This window comes from Dromiciops gliroides, chromosome 4 (assembly GCF_019393635.1).
Source record: "Dromiciops gliroides isolate mDroGli1 chromosome 4, mDroGli1.pri, whole genome shotgun sequence".
NCBI lineage: Eukaryota > Metazoa > Chordata > Mammalia > Microbiotheria > Microbiotheriidae > Dromiciops > Dromiciops gliroides.
This window is the reverse complement of record NC_057864.1, coordinates 417,439,719-417,462,323: the sequence shown is the minus strand read 5'-3', so window position 1 is coordinate 417,462,323 and position 22,605 is coordinate 417,439,719. Positions and strand designations below refer to the sequence as shown.

Sequence of the window (22,605 nt, the reverse complement as noted above, 5' to 3'; positions counted from 1 at the left end):
TCTCATTTTTGTATTTGTATTATCATACATGGGGCTTGGCACATAGTAAGCACTTAATAAATGTTCATTCATTCTCCCTTTCTACCAAGCTCCTCTACCTAAAATAACCATCCCTCTCAACTTAGAGGGAATAACCTTAATCAGCTATGGGACATACTATATTAATAGTCTCCTTTATCAGTAATTTTCCCCCTACTGGGTATGATGAAGAGAAAGGAAGTTCCCAGTGCCACCTACACAGATGCTGTAGCCAGGATTAGGTTATAACTATTTCAAGTCATCAATACCAGGCTTAGATGAACATTCATTCTCGGCTATGGGAGGGAGAATGGAATAGAGAAGCAATCAACTATAATGGGTGATGGGTAGATGTTATGTTAGAAACAAGCCGATGATTGATCAAGTAAAGAGGTCATTGGTGACCTTGGAGAAGACAGTTTCAATGGAGTGATGGGGAAGTAAACCAGATAGCAAGGAGTTGAGGCATAAATGGTTATCAAGGAAGTGGAGGGAGGGAAGCATTCAACTCATTCTCCTGCCAACTGACTGGCTGATCACACACCCATTACAGGCAAACCACAGGTTCCCAGATCCCCCAGCAAGTGTAAGCTTTTCCTAAGGTAGAAGTCACAATGATAAGTTGTCTCAGGTAGAAAGTTGATCGAGAACTGGTTTCCCCCCTCTATTCTAGAGGAAGAAAAAGAGACCAGACAGAGAAAAAAATGTCACCTTAGAATCATAAAATCATAGAGTTTGAACTTTGACACCATCTAGTCCAACTCCATCATTTTCCAGATTAGAACTGAAGCCCAGAGAGATTAAATTTGTTCAAGGCTACACAGTGACACTTCCCACTGTACCTCAAAAGGTTTCTTTCTTTCTTTCTTTCTTTTTTTAGTGAGGCAATTGGGGTTAAGTGACTTGCCCAGGGTCACACAGCTAGTAAGTGTTAAGTGTCTGAGGCCGGATTGGAACCCAGGTACTCCTGACTCCAGGGCCGGTGCTCTATCCACTGTGCCACCTAGCTGCCCCAAAAGGTTTCTTTCTAAGGGAGCACAGAGTCCAGTCATTTGAGACCCTTTGGCCAGAGGTCACTGAAGCCTGGCCAGGGAAGGAATGGGAGAGATGAGGACACTGAGACGATGACCTAAAAGCCCAGTACAGCTTAGAGCCTAAAAAAACCCCAACCCTCTATTTGGAGAAGATCCCAAGGTCCCATGCAGCTGTCCAGTAACAGGAATTCCAGCCTTCTCTCCCCTCTCAAACTGTAAGTGTCCTTGTTAACAATTCAGTCCAATAAAGTCCACACTAGCCTTATGCAGTCCTGAAAGTAGAAACAACCAGCAAAATCTTGGGAAACAGTGTCTGTCCGAACTCTGGTCTCAGCATCCCATCTCAGGATATCTATAGCTTGCAGCTGCTGGACAGGGTGGAGTCAACAACTTAAGCCTTTCAAAAGCTTCATTTCTAATTTGATTCACATAAAGCTTAGAGGGAAAATTGTAGCAAACTTCCCTGGACATTTGCCCCCAAGGAGGGGCTCATTGGCAGTGAACTTGACCTACCCTGGAGTGACCTTCTTTGATGAAATAGAAGGGAGGACAGCTGAAACTTTTCTAACGTTGGGGGTTCTATTTCCCCGCAAATTAACCCCATTATTGTTGTTCAGTCATTTTTCCATAGTGTCTGACTTTTCATGACCCAATTTGGGTTTTTCCTGGCAAAAATACCAGACTGGTTTGCCATTTCCTTCTCCAACTCATTTTACAGATGAGGAAACTGAGGCAAAGAGGGTTAATTAAGTGACTTGCCCAGGATCACACAGCTGTGAAGAATCTGAGGTTGGATTTGAACTCAAGAAGTAGAGTCTTCCTGACTCCAGGTCCAACATTCTATTCACTGAAGCACTGAGCTGCCCTTAACCCCATCATTAAAATTATTTTTAGGTCTCACATTTCATAAAACCAGGAACACTCATTGCAAAAAGCTTCCCACATAGATTGGCAATTAGCTGGCTTTTTATCAAAGAAGCTGGTTTTTGGCTGTTGAAATTTTTGTTTGGTTTGGTTTGGTTTTTCGTTTCTTCAGAATTTGGTAACACCATTCTCATACCCTCCCTTTCCCCAGAGATCTAAAAACATGTGAGGATTTCCATTTCATTTTTCCTTCCTCACTGTCTGTACCATTGGAGATTAGTAATAGCTAACATTGACTTAGCTCTTTAGGTCTGCAAAGTGCTAACCTACTTCCTCCCATTCATCTTCACAACAACACTATAAAGTATATGCTCTTGTTATCTCCATTTTCAAAACAGGAAACAGGCTCAGGGAACCTTTGTCAAGGGTCACACAGGTAATAAACATTGAAGATAAGATCTGAAATCGGGTTAATAACCCTGAGTCAGCTTTTATATGGTGCTTTAAAGTTTGCAAAGTAATTGACCTATATCATTTGATCCTCACAACAACCATGTGGGGTAGGTGCTATTATAATCCCCATTTTACAGCTAAGGAAACTGATGCTTAAAGAGCTTAAATGACTTGCCCAGTGTCACACAGCTAATAAGTGCCTGAGGTTAGATTTGAACTTGGGTCTTCCTGATTTGGAGTCCCATGATTTCTTCCAATACTTACCTCATCCAAGAACTTAAAACAGGGTAAGGACAGATAAGTAAGCATCAATGGTAGCTTTTGAACCCAAATCTTCTGATTCCAGAGTGATTGTTCTTTTCCACACTGCCTCCTACTCTTCTCTAACACAGGCATTGAAGATTAGGGACATATAAGAATAAAGAGAATGGTCACCTTAAAATAAGAATTACTTTGGGTCCTGTGAAGAGAAATCACCAGTTCATCCTCAACCTTGAAGACAAAACAGGGACATTTGAAAAGTCAGTGGGTGTTTTCTAATTTCAATTAAAAAAAATAACATTTATTGGGGGCTTACTATATAAGAGGTTCTTATGGTAGACACTTCAGATGAAGATTAGCCCTTTAGCCTGAGAAGGCCCCAAGGAGATCACCTAGCCCAACCATTTCATTTTACAGATAAGGAAACTAAGCCCTAAAGAATTTAAATCAATTAAGCAAAGTCACACAACTAGCTGGTGACTGAAGCAGGCTTCGAAGCCAGGGCTGCTGATTTCTTCCTGGTCAAGGGGTCTCTTCACTAAAACCACATTTAAAAAAAATTTTTTTGTGGGGCAATGAGGGTTAAGTGACTTGCCCAGGGTTACACAGCTAGTAAGTGTCAAGTGTCTGAGGCTGGATTTGAACTCTGGACCTCTTGAATCCAGGGCCGATGCTTTATCCACTGCGCCACCTAGCTGCCCCTAAAACCACATATTTTGAGGTGCACAATGGTACTGTTGAGAAATTGTTGTCAGAGAATCTCACAGATCTGAGTTATGAGAGAGGAGAAGAGATATCAAAATGGGGAGGGAAGAAAGAGACCTTGAAACCAACCCTGTAAAACATAGAAGGCTGGAGCCCTACTCTGGCTGGAAGGGAAGGAGTGTGATCAGGGAGAAAGAAAGAGGGTGAAAGGTGCACCTCTTGTTATTCAGTGGACAAATACACTGCATAAGGACAAATCAGAGGGAACCATCATCCGCCCATTCACAGATTTAAACTCCCGGTCATCTCTGTGCATGCACAGGCACACGTGCACACATGCACATGCCTGTAATACATACATATGCACACACTGCACAGTATACCTATATCCACACATGCATGCATACACACACTCACATGTATGCATACATATATACACACATCTAATCAGTCCAGAAGTCCTGTCAGTTTTACTTCTGAAACATCTTTTTCATCCATCTTCTTTCCCCTCCCATGGCCACCCCCTTGGTTCACTACCCTGTATCCTAGACTATTATCATAACCTCCTAATTGGTCTCCTTGCTTCTATTTGTTAATCCATATATTTTATAGCTACCAAAGTGACCTTCCCAAGGCAGAGGTGAGGCCCTTTCACTCTCTAGCTCAAAAACCTTCAATGGCTCCCTGTTGCCTCTTAGGATAAAATACAAGAGCCCTGACCTGGAATTGCCAAAATAGAGGACTTATATCTTCCTTCTCCTGGCATGAGTGAGTCCATTCATCTTCAGATTAGCCTTCATCTCAGTGCAGAACAAGCAGTCACATTCACCCTACCTTGTGTCTCTATTTGTTGTCTTCATGCTGTGCCCTTGATATACTAGCCATAGAGTAAAACAAAATCTCCTTGTTTTTCTCCCTTCCAAGGGCAGGAACAGATAAGCAAGCTTCTGCCTTGCCTTCAAGGTCAACTGAAGATGACTTCCATTTTTTTTTTCTGCTTCCTGCACTCAAGAATTGGTAGGAAATTTTATTCTAAGTTCACTTGGCTAAAAGTGGGATGCTATCAATCAATTGGCTTGGCTTGTAATAATAATAGTAAAGCTTTTCCATGTGATCCATACCCTGAATGATGTGCTGTGGTCCTTCTAACCTGGCAGCTTCTAAGGCCCTCAGCAATCTATCTTCAACCTAAAGGGGAAGAATGTTCATTTAGAGAGAGCTCTGGATATGGAGCCTGAGAGCCGTGGGAAGGACAGCAAAACATTTCCAGTCCGACCCATCTCTGAATGTGAATGAATTCTACAGCCTCCTCCGTCCGTCTGTCCACCCACCCATCCATACATACATACATCCTCCCTCCCTTTGTTTGTTTTTGCTTTTTTTGTGGGGCAATGAGAGTTAAGTGACTTGCCCATGGTCACACAGCTAGTGTCATGTCTGAGACTGGATTTGAACTCAGGTCCTCCTGAATCCAGGGCCAGTGCTTTATCCACTGCACCACCTAGCTGCCCCCTCCTCCCTCCCTTTGAAGTGTCCCAGTGAAGGGTTGTAGCTCCCAGTGTGTTTTAGTAAGAAGCAGCAGAGAACCTAGAGTTAGAAACTTGGGTTGGCATCCTGGTTCTGCCAACTACCATCTGTATGACTTTGGGGGAGTGACAACCTCTCTGGGCTGCAGTTTCCCTATTTATAAAGGTATGGACTTCAATGAGATGATTTCTATAGGTCCTTCCAACTCCATGTCCTATTAACTCCTTATAATCTCCCAAGGTGGACTACTCCACCCCACCCCAGACAGCTCTGATTGTTAGGAAATAGCGATTTACACTGAGATGAAATGTGTTTCTCTAAAACATCCATACAGCGATCACCAAGGACCCTGCCATTAGAGAAAGGATGTGTAACAGACCCTGCCTGCCTCTAGCTGACCACATGTGGGTGCTTTGGGAACTTAGCACTCTGGGAGTGACCAGTCTTTCCTACCACCGGCAGGCCCTGGCCGTGGCAGCCTGTCCCCTCCACTCCCCAAACCACGAGTCCTGCTTCAAGTCTACCCCTCTTGGCCATCATCCAGGGAAGCAACTCCTCTGTAGAAGAAGGCAGCCATCCTCGCCAAACAACACCACGTGGTTGCCACATACAGGGAAGGCCCAACATCCAGAGGCCCTGGGTTCCAATCTTAGCTCTACTTGTAGTACCTGAGTAACTTTGTCACCCCTCAATTTCCTCATCTTGCAAAATGAAGAGTTTGGACCAGAAGGTCTCCTAGGTTCCTTACAACTCTGTTGTGATCTTGTGATTACCATGACTATCAGCAGGAGGATATCGGGAATTGTTTGGACAAAGCAGGAGAGAGAGAGAGAGAGAGAGAGAGAGAGAGAGAGAGAGAGAGAGAGAGAGAGAGAGAGAGAGAGTATGTGTGAAGGGGTGGGGCATGGGACCCATTTAGCAGTCCTGCAAATGCCTTCACATCCTAAAGTTTCTGACTCACTGATTACTCAAGTCTTATCAGTGTGCACTGTGAGTATTATGTACGAAAATATTTATAGCAGCTCTTTTTGTTGAAGTAAAGAACTGGAAACAAAGGAAATGCCTATCAAATGGGGAATGGCTATGTAAATTATGGTATTATGAACGGAATGGAATATTAATGTGCCATAAGAAGCAAGAGTGGATCCAGGACCACAACTTATACAATAATAACAACACTGTAGGGAATAAACAAATAGCTTTAAAAGTCTGAAGGCCAGAGCAGCTAGGTGGCGCAGTGAATAAAGCACTAGCCCTGGATCCAGGAGAACCTTGTTCAAATCCAGGCTCAGACGCTTGACATTTATTAGCTGTGTGGCCCTTGGCAAGTCACTTAACTCTCATTGCCCCACCCCGCCCCCCCAAAAAAAGTCTGAAGACCTCTGATGATGCCCTGACCAAGCACAGCTCCAGAGGACCAGTGACAAAGGTTACAATCCACTTCCTGCCAGAGAGACAGAAAGAGACAGACAATTCTGGACATGACCACTGTGTGGATTGTGCTTATTTGTTACAAGGATTAAAACCCTCCCCTTGATGGAAGGGGGCAGGGGAAGGGGAAAGGATCTAGCCATAGTATTTCAAGAAAGGAAGAAAAGAGCACCAGGGGAAGTATTTTACCAGATACACAGAAGAGAACAGAAGGAAATTTGGAAGGAAGTATAGATAAGCAGAACAGTTTGAAGATAACATGTTGAATTTATGATATACTTTTTTTTTTAAAAGCAAGCTGTACACAGTTAGCAATAGTAACTGGGGAAAAAATTTGAAGCAGAGGCAAGAGCAATGTAAGATGGTGATGGTGATGGTGATGGTGGTGGTACTGACTTTGCTGGGCTATTGTGAAGAAAATTCTTTGTCAGGTATAAGGTACTATGTAAATGTTAACTATTATTGTTGTTGCAATAATCAACCTCATGGGTGTTCTGAAAGTAAATCTCCCTTTAAAGTAGTATATAAATGTAGTTTACTGTTAAAAAAAAAAAAGATGAGCAGGATGCTATCAGAAAAACCTGGAAAGACTTACATGAGCTGATACAAAGTGAAATGTACTATATACAAAATAACAGCAATATTGTAAGATGACCTGCTGCAAATGACTTAGTTATTTGCAACATTGCAATGATCCAAGACAACTCTGAAGGACTTATGAAAAATGCAATCCATCTACAGAGAAAGAACTGATGGTATCTGAATACAAAGGGAAGTATATTTTGTTGTTGTTGTTAGTTCCTTTCTCTAAAGTTTTTTTTGTCTGCTACATTTTGCATGACTGCACATGTATAACATATAGAATTGCTTGAGTTTTTAAGGGAGGGATAGGGAGGAAGGAAGAGAATTTGGAACACAAAGTTTTAAAAATTGATGTTACAATCTGTTTTTACAAGTAAGGTGGGGAAAATTCCAAATAAAAAAGCAAGCTGTACATTTCAGAGATTCACAGCTTCACATATTATCCTCTTTTCCCATCTTTGTACATGGAAATCTTCTTGGTTTATTAAATTCCATTTTTAAAAACAATTAAATATTTGTAGAAAAGGAAGCTTAGTCCTTCCCTCATTAGAGATCAGGTTCCCCCAGGATCAAACCCAGTCTAGGTTCTGTCCATGGGTCCAAAACAGTGGACAAGGTGCCATAGCCCTTGGAACCTAGAAGTGGTTAATGTTGTTAGAGATGTTTATCTTTCTTTGGTCTGGTAAAAGGCCATTACATTATCTTCATCTTCCTTAGCAGTGATACTTTGTCCAGCACCAATGATGGACTACTAAATTTGATGTTGGCTGAATTTTAGATCATTTGACACACATTCTAAAAGTGTTTACTTAAAAAGAAAAAAGAAATTAAATCCTAGCTTTTACAAATAGATTTGTAATAGATTGTAATTGATTTGTATTTTACAAATCGGTTTTATAAATAGATTTGGAATTAAAAAAAAACATATTACTGAAAGACTTTTTTGGGCATCAGATTTCTAGAACCAGTCTATACATATGCAAGCATGTATCACTGTTCTAGGTGCTAGGGATACAGATGCAAAGAATGAAGGGATCCCTTCTGTTCAAAAGATGACAGGTAAGTAGAGCTTGAGGTAGTGACAAGAGCATTGGATCTGGGTCAAAGGATCTGAGTTTGAATCCTGGCTATTACTCTGTGACCTTGGGCAAGTTATATCACTTCTCTGGGCCTTAGTTTCCTCATTTGTAAAATGAAGAGGTTGAACTAGAGCAAAGCTTCTTAAACCGTGGGTGGTGATGTAACTGAATGTGGGGATCGTGAAAAGTTTGGCAACAATAAAAGGTTATGTATACCTATTTTATATACCTTTACACCCAGGGTCGTGTAAAAATTTCTCAAGCCAAAAGGGATCAAATAGAAAAAGTTTAAGAAGCCCTGGACTCTGGGATCTCTGATGCTACAACCAGAGTTTGCAACTTAATTCTGCTCCTTTACTTACATGGATGACCTTGGGCCATGTGTATCCTGACACATTTTTAGGTTTTGTTTGTTTGCGGGGCAATGAGGGTTAAGTGACTTGCCCAGGGTCACACAGCTAGTAAGTGTCAAGTATCTGAGGCCCGATTTGAACTCAGGTCCTCCTGAATCCAGGGCCAGTGCTTTATCCACTGTGCCATCTAGCTGCCCCCACATTTTTAGGTTTAATCTAGCATTATTTACATTTTCTCCATTGCTTTCTTGTAACTCTAGAGCATTGACAAAACAATAAATCAAGTCCTGATGTGTAGCATTTGCCAATTTCCAAATTGTAAATGCTTAATACTGAAAATTTAACAATGAGCTCTCTGGAACCTGTAGGAGCTGGTGCCAACATTCTCCTGCTTTGGACAAGTCATTTAACTACTCTAAATTTCAGTTTTCTCGAACTAGATGGCCTGTACAGTCTCTTCCAGATCTAAATCCTAAGATTCCAGCTTTCCTTCCTCATTTACATTATTTCTTTTTTTTTTTTGCTGGGCAATGGGGGTTAAGTGACTTGCCTAAGGTCACACAGCTAGTAAGTGTCAAGTGTCTGAGGCCAGATTTGAACTCAGGTACTCCTGAATCCAGGGCCAGTGCTTTATCCACTGCGCCACCTAGCTGCCCCCTACATTATTTCTTTTGACATGCGCTTCATTCCAGCTGCTGGATCATCAACAGTCATCCTGACTTTTGTTTTGCCACTTGACTCTGAGAACTCTGGAGGAGGGAGCAAGATTGATGACTTTGTGTAGATCTGCCTCACTTAAATCCAATTCATGAGCAAGGCAAGACATCATCCTCATGATGTCATTGGTCCTCTTTGAGAATGAAGGACGAAAAACTCCAACCAAAATGGATACTTAGTTCTTCTCTGAACCCCAAAAGTACAATGGGCTCACCTTGTGCTTCTGCATGCTCTACTTTCTACTCCCACCCCTAGGTCTGGGAAACACTGTCTTCATCACTGTCTTTCAGAATCTGTATCTTCCTCAGCTTGGTTCATGTTCTACTACTTCCTTGAAACCTTCCTTGATTCCACCTGGTTTGAAGTGCTCACTCCTCACTCAGATTTCTACATCTCTTCTTTGCACATATCATACCCTGCCTTGTATTATATTTATTTGTTTATTTATTCATTTATTTATTGGGGGGAGGGTGAGGCAGTTGGTGTTAAGTGACTTGCCCAGGGTCACACAACTAGTAAGTGTCAAGTGTCTGAGGCTGGATTTGAACTCTGGTCCTCCCCAAGGCTGGTGCTTTATCCACTGCACCACCTAGCTGCCCCTATTTATTTGTGTAGATGTCACATCCTCCCCGCTCCCACCCTCCAGCAGATAGTAAACTCCTTGAAGACAAGACTGTCATTTTGTGTCTTTATATCACCAGCACTTAGGCTAATGCCTGGCACATAGTAGGTGCTTAATAAATGTTTATTGATCAAATGTCTGAACTCAAGTAGCAGATGGATGAGAGTGTAGCAGAAAAAGTCACATGGAGAGAAGTCATTTCCCTTCTCTTGGGCCTCAATTTAGGGTTTTCTTGGAAGAGATGCTGGAGTGGTTTGCCCTTTCCATCTCCAGCTCATTTTATAGATGAGGAAACTGAGACAGACAGGGTTAAGTGACTTGCCCAGCATCACACAGCTAGTAAGTGTCTGAAGCCAGATTTGAACTCATCTTCTTGACTCCAGGCCCAGCACTCTATTCACTGTGCACCTAGCTGCCCTCTGTAAATGAGTTGGAATAGATGGCCTCTGAGGTCCCTTCCAACTCAAGAACTACCAAATACTACCCATCAGGAGAGGTCCACTTCAAAAGCAAATTAGCACAGGGTCAGTACACTTCCCTCTCAGGCAGGAACACATGCCCAGTTATATTTCCACCAAGAAGAAAACCTATATCACTACAGTATTCCAAGGTTTACTACTTCAAAAATTAAATTGTGTCTCCTCTAATCCATCTGCACCAGTTTGGGCCCTCACTTATGCTGGTGGCATTTTATTTATTTATTTATTTATTTTTGCAGGGCAATGAGGGTTAAGTGACTTGCCCAAGGTCACACAGCTAGTAAATGTCAAGTGTCTCATTCCAGATTTGAACTCAGGTCCTCCTGAATCCAGGGCTGGTGCTTTATCCACTACGCTGATGGCATTTTCAAAGTAACTTCTTTTTTTTTTTTTTGTGAGGCAATTGGGGTTAAGTGACTTGCCCAGGGTCACACAGCTAGTAAGTGTTAAGTGTCTGAGGCCGGATTTGAACTCAGGTCCTCCTGACTCCAGGGCCGGTGCTCTATCCACTGCACCACCTAGCTGCCCCCAAAGTAACTTCTAACTCAGTGTCAAAGGGGTTCCCTCTGAAGAAATCAAGATTCACAGTGACTTCCCCCTCTTCTTTCTCCCCTTTCCACAAAGGCTTCTACTGGAGGGAAATCACTAGGAAATCTGTCACAGAGTAATTATAAACAGACTCTGATCAATGAGGGCCACACATTCCTATAGAAAATTGTGGTGTTGGGATCATCAACCAATATTTGATAATCCTACTTCATTTCTAAAATAATAAAGACAAAAAATGGGGGGTGGCTAGGTGGTGCAGTGGATAAAGCACCGGCCCTGGATTCAGAAGTTCCTAAGTTCAAATCCAGCCTCAGACACTTGACACTTACTAGCTGTGTGACCTTGGGCAAGTCACTTAATCCCCATTGCCCCGCAAAAAAAAACAAAACAAAAAAACAAAAAAATAAAGACAAAAAGTTATAATAATATAAGAGGTATTCCACATTCCTCAATGCTAATTAATGCAATTAACAAGATGCTCTATGGCCTATTGCTGTTATCAAGTGAGAAAGCTACTTTGAGTTATAAAATTAATCAAAGATATAAACTAAGGGTGAACATTTCCTAGCTACATCTATTGAACAAATCAGTCAAGCAAAGATGTGAACTATATCGGATGAAAGTCAGGAGTCATATGGCAGTTGATAGAATGCCAGGCCTAGAATAGGAAGACTCATCTTCCTGAGTTCAAAGCTGGACTCAGACATTTACTAACTGTGTGACCCTGGGCAAGTCACTTAACCCTGTTTGTCTCAGTTTCCTCATCTGTAAGATAAACTGGAGAAGGAAATGGCAAACCACTCCTGTGTCTCTGCAAGAAAACCCCAAATGGGGTCACGGAGAGTCAGACATGACTGAAAATGACTAAAAAGCGAAACCAAATGGTCACATAGGAAATGCCTTGTGGTTGGTTGAAGGAAGAGAAGTCACACCTTGCGGAGCTTGGATAAATCAGTAAGCCGGTTCTGAATCTAGCATTCCAATAACAGGCCAGTCTAGTGTTAGAGCAGATCCAGTCAAGGCCCTGAGAGGGAACTACTTAGGGGGAGGAGGTCTGCTCCCTGACCCCCTTGACCAGACAAAGATTTAAGGAACTTCAAAATGTCAGAAGACTTTAATTTCTCACTGACTTCAGTGCCTTGTCCCCAGGGAAGTAGTGGTTGATGGCAGCAGCATCCTTAGCAGAGGCCAAGGACAAACAAGAACCCACTGAGAAAAAGCAGTGTAAGGATTCTACAAGAGCACGGATCCCTGGAGCCCAGCAGGGAACCTATACCAAAGAAGAATTTTACAAGGATTCCCCAAAGGGAGAAGACTTCCAGACCCCAAGAGCTATGACTACCTCTCCTTTATCACATTAGGCTAAGATTGAGCCCACTCTCCCCAAGAACCTTGCATGTACAAAGGGGGGACTTGTCCCAGATTTTCTGGGGGAATTGTTTCTGTAGTAAATATTCTTGCCTACAGCTGCTTAGTAAACACCCCTTTTTATTTTTTATTTATTTTTTATTTTTTAGGCAATGGGGGTTAAGTGACTTGCCCAGGGTCACACAGCTAGTAAGTGTCAAGTGTCTGAGGCTGGATTTGAACTCAGGTACTCCTGAATCCAGGGCCGGTGCTTTAACCACTGCGCCATCTAGCTGCCCCAACACCCCTTTTTTTTTCATTTTTTAAAAAATTAATAAAGTATTTTATTTTTTTCCATTACATGTAAAGATAGTTCTCAACCTTTGTTTATACAAGCTTTACAATTTCAGATTTTTCTCCCTCCCTCCCCTCCCTCCCTCCCTCCTCCCCTAGACAGCAGGTAATCTGATATAGGTTTTATTTATATATATATATATATATATATATATATATATATATATATATATATATATATATATATACACACACACATAATAACATTAATCCTATTTCTGCATTAGTCATGTTATAAGAGAAAAAAATCAGAGCAATGATGGAAAACCTCAAAATAGAAAAAAAAACAACAGCATCAAAAACAAAAGAAATAGTATGGTTCATTTAGCATCTATACTCTGCAGTTCTTTTTTTTTTTTTCTTGGATTTGGAGATCCTCTTCCATCATGAGTTCCCTGGAACTCTTCTGTACCATTGCATTGGTGAGAAGAATATAGTCCATCACAGTAGATCAACACTCAATGTTGAAGTTACTGTGTACAATGTTCTTCTAGTTCTGCTCATCTCACTCATCATCAGCCCCCAACACCCCTTTTTAAAACTTAACTCTGGGGGGCGTCTAGGTGGCGCAGTGGATAAAGCACTGGCCCTGGATTCAGGAGTACCTGAGTTCAAATCTGGCCTCAGACACTTGACACTTACTAGCTGTGTAACCCTGGGCAAGTCACTTAACCCCCATTGTCCCGCAAAAAACAAACAAACAAACAAAAAACTTAACTTTGGGAGGCTAATTGATAATCATTGGGTAACTTCTAAATGAGTGGCATAGATCCCCAAACTCCTCAGGGTTACCCAGAGGGGAGGAGTAATTAGTCACCCTTTACATACCCAGCATCCCTGTTATAGCAGGAGTTGAGGAAGGATGGCTTTCCCTTCATCTCTTTTCCAGAGATGAATCTTCCAAAGATGTGTTCCCTGCCCTTACTTTCAGGGTGTCTCAATACCCCTTGACCAAGACCTGTTTTTCCCCTGACTACTGCAGAAACAAATCCCTAAGCTCTTTGAGGGAGAAGCCACCCCTTCCCATGTGGCTCTACCCTTCAAAGGACTCTGCCCTCAACTGCCATGGTCTACACCATCTGAAATTTACCCTAGGAACAATTTTAGCTACTTATAGTTCTGCTAGGCATGTCCCTTCCTGAAATCTCAGTTTCCTCATTTGTAAAATGTGAATTATGATCACCTGTAGTACCTACCTGGCAGATAATTATGGAAAGTCATTTATGAACCTTAGAGGGTTATATAAAGGTCAATTGATAAGACTAGTACTTTAACTCATAAAAAAAAAAACTGGTCCCTGGAAAATGCCAAAAATCAATACAATGATTAATTAGGACCTCTCTCTGAGCCTCTGTTTAACCATCTGTAAAATAAAGAAGTCAGACAAGCTGATCTCTAAGGTCTGTAGGCTAGAGCTCTGCTTTCTTCTGATAGGGCTCTGGTTCTGTCTAAAATACTGTTTTCACAGAACCTATTAATGACATATATTGGCAAAGGTGTACATGTGCACATTCTTTTTTTTTTTTTTTTTGTGAGGCAATTGGGGTTAAGCGACTTGCCCAGGGTCACACAGCTAGTAAGTGTTAAGTGTCTGAGGCCGGACCTGAACTCAGGTACTCCTGAATCCAGGGCCAGTGCTTTATCCACTGCGCCATCTAGCTGCCCCGAGTGTGTACATTCTTAAAGTACAGGTGTTCCTCCTTCACTCTGAGATGAATATCCACGGCAAGCAGGAACACTATGTGAACCACATCGCTACAATGATTAAAATAAATGTGTGTTGCAAATGCTGAGAGCTTATTCCTATGTCTAGAACAGACACTTCTAGTCAGTTTGAATTATCTGTAGCACTTCCCATCTCACCCCATTTGAGATACACTGCAATTAGGAGTAAATGATGAATGATTCATAACTATCTCCAGCCTCTACAGTGTTGCCCTATTCTAACAACCCATTTTAGCTTCCATCTATTCCTCAAGGAAAAGGACTTTGGGATACCTAGGACAGCGTCATCTATGCCATTGGTATCCCGACAGACACTTCCACGAGATCAGTGATGTTTATAATATAAAGAAATTCTCTTTAACAGCACTTCCAAGGGGAAAGATGAGAGGAGCTTTCAGATGACAATACCCCTGTGGCCAGTACTCTAAACACTTAATAGCAAGTTGGTAAAAGAGAATACCAATCTCATTTTGTGACTACCCAAACTCTATTCCTGGCAAACTGGTCTACCAGTTAGCTGTGCCTCAAACCTAGCATGCCATAACCTACCCCACCCCTTACTTTACACAGGCCTAGCATATACTTCCTCCTGGTCACTGGGAATCATGTTTAGTCACAACTGGTTCTTTTGGGATCACCACTTCCTTTTCTAAATACTGACTATGCATCTTTTTAACCATCTGCTATAGAGTTTTCCTAGCATTTGAAGTCAAGCTCACTGACCTAGAATTTGCAGTCTCTTCTGTCCTATCCCAGTTGCCCCCTCCTCAAATTAGCTTATGTTTATTTAATTGCATCCCTGTCATCATGTTTCCAAGAAGATATAAGCTTCTGAGAGGCAAGGAAGTGTGTGTGTGTGTGTCTCCAGTGCCTAGTGCTCAGCTTTTACTGGATAGGGGTCAGTCAATAAACATTTATTAAATACCTACTAAGTGCTAAGCATCCACTGTTTGCACATAGTAGATGCTTAACAAATATGTGCTGAGTTGGCTTGAAGGAAAACTTTTTAAGGCTTTGGCTCCCAATCACCTAACTCCCTTAGAACTTCATCTGGGTGCCACTTTCTACATGAGACTTTTCCTGATGTACCCTAGTTGCTAGCGCTTCCTTCCACCAAAAAATAACCTGGCATGTATTTACTTGGTATATACTTATATGTATACATGCTCTTTCCCTTTATATTACGTCAACTCCCTGAGAGTAAAGATCATTTTGGGTTTTGTTTTGTCTGCTTCAAATTTACTATAATGCTTGGCACATAGTCGTTGATTAATAAATGCTTGCTGATGGATTGAATAGAGACATATGACAGAATAAAAAAAATACTCACAGGAAGTCGAGGTCCAAGAGAAGTAAAGAGATTCTAGTAGTAATTACCTTTAGCTGCCCTTGATGGATTAAAATCATCTGGTCTAGGTCACCCATCTCCTTGGGTATTGAAAGAAGTAGAAAATGTGATTGCTGAGCCTTGGTCAGTAATATTTGAAAGACTATGGAGAATGGGAAAAGTATTCAAAGACCAGAAAAGAAAACTTTTGAAGAATATGATAGAATAGAATCAAATAGGATAGAATAGAAGTCACTGAAAATTCTAGGTCAGTAAGCTTGACTTCAAATGCTAGGAAAAATGTTACAGCATATAATTTTTAAAAATTCATAGTGAATATTTTGAGAAAAAAAGTAGGGATCCCATAGAGCCAATCACACCAAACTAAATTTAATTTCCTTTTTTTTTTTTTTTTGGTGGGGCAATGAGGGTTAAGTGCTTTGCCCAGGGTCACACAGCTAGTAAGTGTCAAGTGTCTGAGACCAGATTTGAACTCAGGTCTTCCTGAATCCAGGGCCAGTGCCTTTTCCACTTCATCACCTAGCTACTCCCTAATTTCTTTATTGACAATGTTACTGTTCAAGGAACAGTACAGATCAGTGATATCAAACTCAAATAGAAATGGGGACCACTAAAACATAAGTAAGGAACTCTGTGGGTACATATTGACTTAGAAAACCATATATTAACATTATCTACATTTTATTTTATTTTTATTTATTTTGTTAAATATTTCCCAATTCCATTTTTGTTTGTTTGTTTTGCAAGGCAATTGGGGTTAAGTGACTTGCCCAGGGTCACACAGCTAGTAAGTGTTAAGTGTCTGAGGCCAGACTTGAACTCAGGTCCTCCTGACTCCAGGGCCGGTGCTCTATCCACTGTGCCACCAATTACATTTTAATCTAGGTTGGGCTGTGCTCAGGAGTGTTGTGGGTCATGATAACTGACTTAGATTTTAACAAAGCATTTAATAAAGTATCTCATATTATTCTGTGGAAAATATGGACAGATATAAACTCAATGATAATACAATTAGATGGATCCAGGAATGGTTGAATGGCCAAGCTCAAAGAGTTGTCATTAATGGTTCAGTGTCTATTTGGCAGGATATCTCCAGTAGAATGTCCCAAGGATCTGTGCTTGGCCCTGTGCTACTTAATAATTTTATCAATGACTTGGATGGATGTTATGTTCATCAAATTGGCAGATGACGCAATATTAGGAAGGATGGCTAATGCACTGGATGACAGAATCAAGATCTAAAAGGATTTTGACAGGCCGTTACACTGAGCTGAATCTAATAAGTTAAAAATCATTGGAGATAAATGTAAAGTCTTGCACAGGTTCAAAAGGTCAATTTCACAAGTACAAGATGGTTTGACTAGTTTGTCTGAAAAAGAGCTGGATGTTTTAATGGACTGCAAACTCAATATGAGTCAGCATTATGACATGGCAGTCAAAAAGCTCATCTTAGGCTTCATGAATAGAGGGAGGGCTTCTAGGAATAAGAAAATCATAGCCCCTGTGTACTCTGCCCTGGTAAAACCACAGGTGGAGTCACCTCAACAAGCATTTGTTAAGCCCTTCCTATATGCTGGGAATACAAATACTTGAAGAAAGATAATCCCTGAACTTAAGAAGCTTACATCCCAATTGGGAAAGACAGCCCATAAAAGGAAACTGAAAAGGTTTTGGGTAAAGAGATGAAGGTTTTCTGGGACATTGTAGAGAAAGCCTGGGAGTATTGTGTTAATCCTGGATACAACAATGTAGAAATGAAATTGAGAGCAGGACAGGGTGAAGGACCCAGTCATGTGACTAAATGAAGGAAGACTACATGAAGGAAGTGGGGATGTTTAGCCTGGAGAAAACTCAGAGGATATGGCAACAGTGTTTAAATATTTGAAGGGCTACCAAGTGAAAATGGGATTAACCTTTAAGTGTTCAGCCCTATAGGGCAATTGCAGGGGCAAGGAGTAGAAACCACAAAGAAGCAAACTGAAGTTTGATGTCGGGAATTAGCCATTAATGCTGTGGGAAAGTAAAAATGGGCTTCCTCTGGAGATAATAGGTTGCCCTGCACTAGAGATCTTCCAGCACAGGCTAGGTGATGACTTGTCAGGTCTGTTGTACTGAGGATTCTCACTTGAGGAGTATGGGTTGAACCAGATGACCCCCTAAGGTCTCTTCTATGGTTTCTGTTAACTCATATTGATTTCTGTGTAACAAGTAAAGCTCCTCAGAATGTATGTCCCAAAGTTTAAAATATGGTTCTTCCTTCTTATATCTCCTTTTTGCTCCCAAATCCAAAGCAACCTAAGCTGATTTTAAAAAGTAACTGGATATTATTAGAGGCCAACAAACCTAACCACTATTTAGACTGCTGGATCTGCCCACTAGTGATTGCTAGTTTTAGCAATAGCAGCTGCTCTAACATCACATCCACTGGACTAGTTGTGATGACTAGGGAGTGAATGGTTGCTTTTGTCTCCTGAATTATTGACTTAAAATATGCTTTTAATGACATAAAATTGCAGTTCAGCCCCCAGAATAAGCACATGTACAATTCAAGTACAATAGAACCCATAAGAAACACACTGTCTTGGGTAATTAGTACATTTGCCAAGACTAACACATTGTGAATTGTCCACAAAATGTAGCAGTCTGAGATTATTGTCCTCTAAAATAAAGTGCTGAGTACCCAATTCTTTGGCTTTGGGGTGGAATGTTCATTTGGGCTGTGGAGAGAGAGAGTTCCAATTAGCAGAGGGATGCCATTACTCACCATGTTGTCCTTCCTACCCTATCCCTGGAGTCTATAGAGATATAGAGAGGTAACTAAAGGTCTTGGCATGTACATAAAGGGGTTACTTTCTTAAATGACTTCCCACCCCCATTTGATCTCCCCTCTTTTATTATTTCAGCTATTATGCAGGTTCTTCCTTCTTTCCATCATCATTCTCTCTTGGTCACATGTGAGAAAATGTGGTGATGCCTGAAATTAAAATTATTCTAAGGGAGATAAAAAGGAACCTGACCCTGTTCTCCAGTTATTCAGAGACACTCTCCCCTCCCCCCATCACCACTTTTCTCCATGAGCCCACCAAATGAAATCACAGCTAAATCAAACCTTAAGAGAAATGAATGAAATAAAAATTAAGTAACCTTACTGTAATAAAGTCAGCTGACACTTGCAAAGTAGAGTTTACCCATGTCCATTATCTCATTTGGACCTCATAATAACAACTTTGAGGTATTATCACCACCCCTTTTACAAATGGGGGAACTGAGTCTCAGAGAGATTAAGTGAATTGCATACTTTTCATCGGAATGCAAATTACAGAGTCAAGACTACAACTGAAGTCTTTAAACCCACTGTACTAGCCTGCCTTCCTAGAGGGAGTGAACTGCTCTTGCTTCCTCTAACTGGCCAATATTAACACAAAGACCTATTTCATCATAAGAAAATCATAATAAAATTTGTGGGCAAGGATCACCTCTTATCTTTCTCTTTTATCATGTAGCACTCAGCACAATGCTAGACCCAGAGTATTTAGGATAGAGAATGGGAACTAACCTATGATTTCATCAGTGTAGGGAACTCCCATTATGGAAAGTCTCTTCACTGGTATAGATTGACTTCTCTGTATTGTATAGTCTTTTTTTTTTTTAAGTGAGGCAATTGGGGTTAAGTGACTTGCCCAGGGTCACACAGCTAGTAAGTGTTAAGTGTCTGAGGCCGGATTTGAACTCAGGTACTCCTGACTCCAGGGCCGGTGCTCTATCCACTGTGCCACCTAGCTGCCCCGGTATTGTATAGTCTTAAAGAGTTACCTGAGGGCACAGAGAGCCTTAATGACTCAGTCCTGGTCATATGGCTAATATAAGTCAGAAGAAACACTTGAACCCAGATGTTCCTTAATTCAAGCCCTGTCTTCTAACCAGGAGCCTAAACTGTCTGTCAGACACTCAGCATACACTTATTTAAACCCTTTTACACTTACTGTATATGTTATACACATTTTATATATATATACAGTATATAACATACTTAGTAAAAACTCACAGAGATTCGCATGATTTTATGTACAAAGAGAGAGTTTTCCTTTGGTAACATAAAACTGGTATCATTCCAAATTCTTCGTAGGATCTCATGAGTTTGAAAAGCTAGATTATATCAGAAAAACTAGTTCCCAGTTTTCTTCTCGGTTCCTCCAGAAGTGTACCCCTGTTAAAAACTCCAGGTGGCTTCCATTCCAAAATGTTTGGATACTCCCTCCTATGTAACTCTCCCCTCCGCACCTCCCCATAATTTGGAATGGTTCTCAGTCTCTGGTGTTTGTAAAGAACTGTGTTTTTCGGGATAGATGATGCATGACAATTTATATATAAACAATTCTGTCGCTAGATGAAAGAAATCTTTGGCAGCTGGGAAAGTGAGCAGGGGAGATGTCATCACCGTGAAGAAATAGCTCTGGAGTTGAACACTACCTAAGCTTTGGAGTTTACAACCCTTTTAGGGGTGCAGTGGGTGCCTGGCGATGACATCTAAGGCAAGGCGTGCTACATTTAGCGTGAGCCTTATTCCGTGCCCTCTTTCGAGAATTCGGAGTTGTTTTGGTGACACACTCTATTGCTGATGACGTCCCCGTCTCCCCTTCTTTCCCTTTGTCTGATCTCTGCCAGTCAGGTAAAGGGCAAGAAGGGAGTTAAGAACTCAGAATAACACGAATGCCAGCTGTGCGTTTGGGGTGCTGGGAGAGATGGGCATCGTTCTGCTCTCAGTGGTATCTGGCTCCCCCAGACTCGTCCCCAGGTGAAACCCCCCGCACCAGGACGCAGACACACTTCAGACACTTCGAAGGGTCCCATTAGGGAGCAGTCAGCCTGGCCCGGGGGTAGCGGTGGGCAACACCTCTGTGCTCAACTTCACCCTTCCCTTTCTGGGCCGCTACGAGTGCCCCTCAAGGAGAGGGCGTTTGCTGCTGTCGGGTTTCCCTACACCCCCGCCATCCTCTTTGGGGATTTTTCCCATATGGGACCAGGAGAATAACTGCAAGTTATCGTTACTGTTTCTTGGGAGAAATGGGAGTGAAGTTGAGAAGTCGCCAGTCTCTCCCTGGCCCCGGCTCCAATGCAGAGGAGCTGAGGAGGGCTGCCGTCACCTCCGCTGATGCTCCACCTCGGGGTGGAGAGGGCATCTGAGACCCTAGGACAGCGAGCGACAGCTTGGCGTAAACCCCCGGGTGGCAGAGGCTTCGTCTCCGGCTGGGCTCCAGCCGAATCCCCCACCTCGAAGACATCCCCACACACCGGCCCTCCCCGCAGAGTTCTCAACTTTGCTCCCCTGTCCCCCCGGGAGGTTCTCCCGGTGCTCCCCTCGGGCTCTGACGCCTCTGCTAGTGAACGTCCCGGGGTGGGCGGGATGGGGCTACGCTGCCCGCCCGAGAGCCCAGACTCGAGCACCGTCAGAACCCCCGATGCCCTGCTCGAAACTTGAAAAGGAGAAGTATCATGCACGCACCCACCTCGAAGAAAGTCACTCGGCTGCTCATCTTGGGTGCCTGCGGCCGCTCCGCTCACTAGCTGGGGCTGTGCCCGGCTCCGGCTACCCAGGCAGGAGCCTAGACGCCAAGGCTTCCTTTCCCTCCCTCCTCCCTCCCCCTCGTCCGCCCCCTCCCCCAGCAGAGAGGCGCCGCACTTAGTTTGGAGCCCCTTATCTCCCCCCTCCCTCTTGTCACCTCTCCAGCCTGTGCTCTGGGGAGCTCTGCAACCAATCAGGAGACAAACCCCTTCCCCTTTCTCCCTCCCTCCTCCTTCCCTTCCCCCCCCCCCCACCTCCTCCATCCCCAACAGCAAAGCTAAGCCGGGGGTGGATAGCGGCGCCTGCATCTCTGCTCCCAGTCCCGGCCAGCAGGCGGGGAGAACTGCCCAGCCCCTGTCCATCACCAGCACGCCCTCCGGGGCTGCAGCTCCAGGCTGGATCAGGGTGCGCTGGGGGAGGGAGGCAGGGAGGCGGGGGAGTGGGGATCCAGCCCCGGGCTATCAAAGAGCTGGGGGGGAGGGGTGGTGCGTCCCCTTACGTTTGCATCTAGGGGTTGCTGCTCCCTCCTCGGCTGACCAGCGCAGTCCTGGAAAGCAGTTGGTGAGACTTTGGTACAGCGGTGAAGCGATGGGAAAGGAGAGTCACGGAGCAGCCCCCCCCCCCTTTCTCCTTTCCTCCCTCCCTCCTTCTCCCAGGCAAACCTTAGTAACGTCAGTGAGGAGCCAAGAGCTGACTGCGCTCCTGCTCCAGCTGGCTGCTGACGACATAGATGTCTATCAGTGGCAACCAGGGCCCTGTCCTCGGATGCTTCTCGCATCTCTTCAAAGCGTTCCCCGGATTGCTCTTATTGCCCCGTGGTGGAAATACCGGCTCCTTTTTTCTGCCCGATTAGGACATAGCTCATTGCTCTTGGGTAGAAGCATGTGCCAGCCAGAAGGCTGTCTCCCACTTAAGGGATAGAGTGATGAAGGAAGGCTAAGGGGGAAGAGAGGGAGCTTGATTTCTTCTTCCCAACTTGGAAATCCTGAAGGTGAAGAAGCTAGAATACAAACCCTGTGACTTCTCCCAAGGGCAGGCACGATTGTGCCTGGGCCTCACTATGCCCTCCTCCCCCTGGACCAGAGCGACTTCAGCCAAATAGATATAGCAAGAAGCCTAAAGCTAAGGGGGAAAGTGAGAAAAGTTAAAATGCCTCCATCGCCAAGACCCATAGTTATCGTGTGGTTCTGTTTACTGCCCCTAAAGGTCCCTGTAGTAGAGCAAGTAAGTTGATTTGAACTTTGTATAACCCCATGGAAGGGGACCACCCACAACCCGGCTCATTATTGCTTGATGATAGGGTGAGGATCAAATGACTTCGTCTTCCAAATGTGAATAAAGGAACAAGAAAACAGCTTTCACAATCTGCAGGTATTTCTTGGGTGTATGGCTTACTGCTTTAAAACAAACTACTGCAAAATGAGGGGGGTGGGCTTCCTGGGAGCTTTCTGTATGAGGCTGAGGTTCTTAAGCGTTTGTCACCAACCCCATTGGCAGTCTGGTGAAGCCTACAAATGTTTCATAATAATGTGTGGTTTTTTTTAAAGAGACCATAATGGAATGAAATGCTAAATTTCAATTTAGAGGTGAGTGG

General features: G+C 43.0%; 1 protein-coding gene across 6 annotated transcripts in view; it reads right to left on the bottom strand.

Annotated features, from left to right (window-relative positions):
* Nucleotides 1–22,361, bottom strand: part of LOC122725507 (very-long-chain enoyl-CoA reductase-like) — an 81,577-nt gene extending 59,216 nt beyond the window's left edge. The window contains exon 1 of one of the 6 annotated variants that reach the window (XR_006352740.1): nucleotides 21,511–22,361. Coding sequence is in view for 4 of the 6 variants with exons in the window: in XM_043962645.1 (XP_043818580.1) it covers nucleotides 21,511–21,789 (279 nt within the window). In the remaining 2 variants the exon portion in view is untranslated. Of the gene's footprint in view, nucleotides 1–20,951; nucleotides 21,080–21,510 lie in introns of those variants that run through there. The other 5 variants (XM_043962645.1, XM_043962644.1, XM_043962643.1 and 2 more) reach the window with 5 other exon arrangements.
* Between the last annotated feature and the right edge of the window lie 244 nt (nucleotides 22,362–22,605).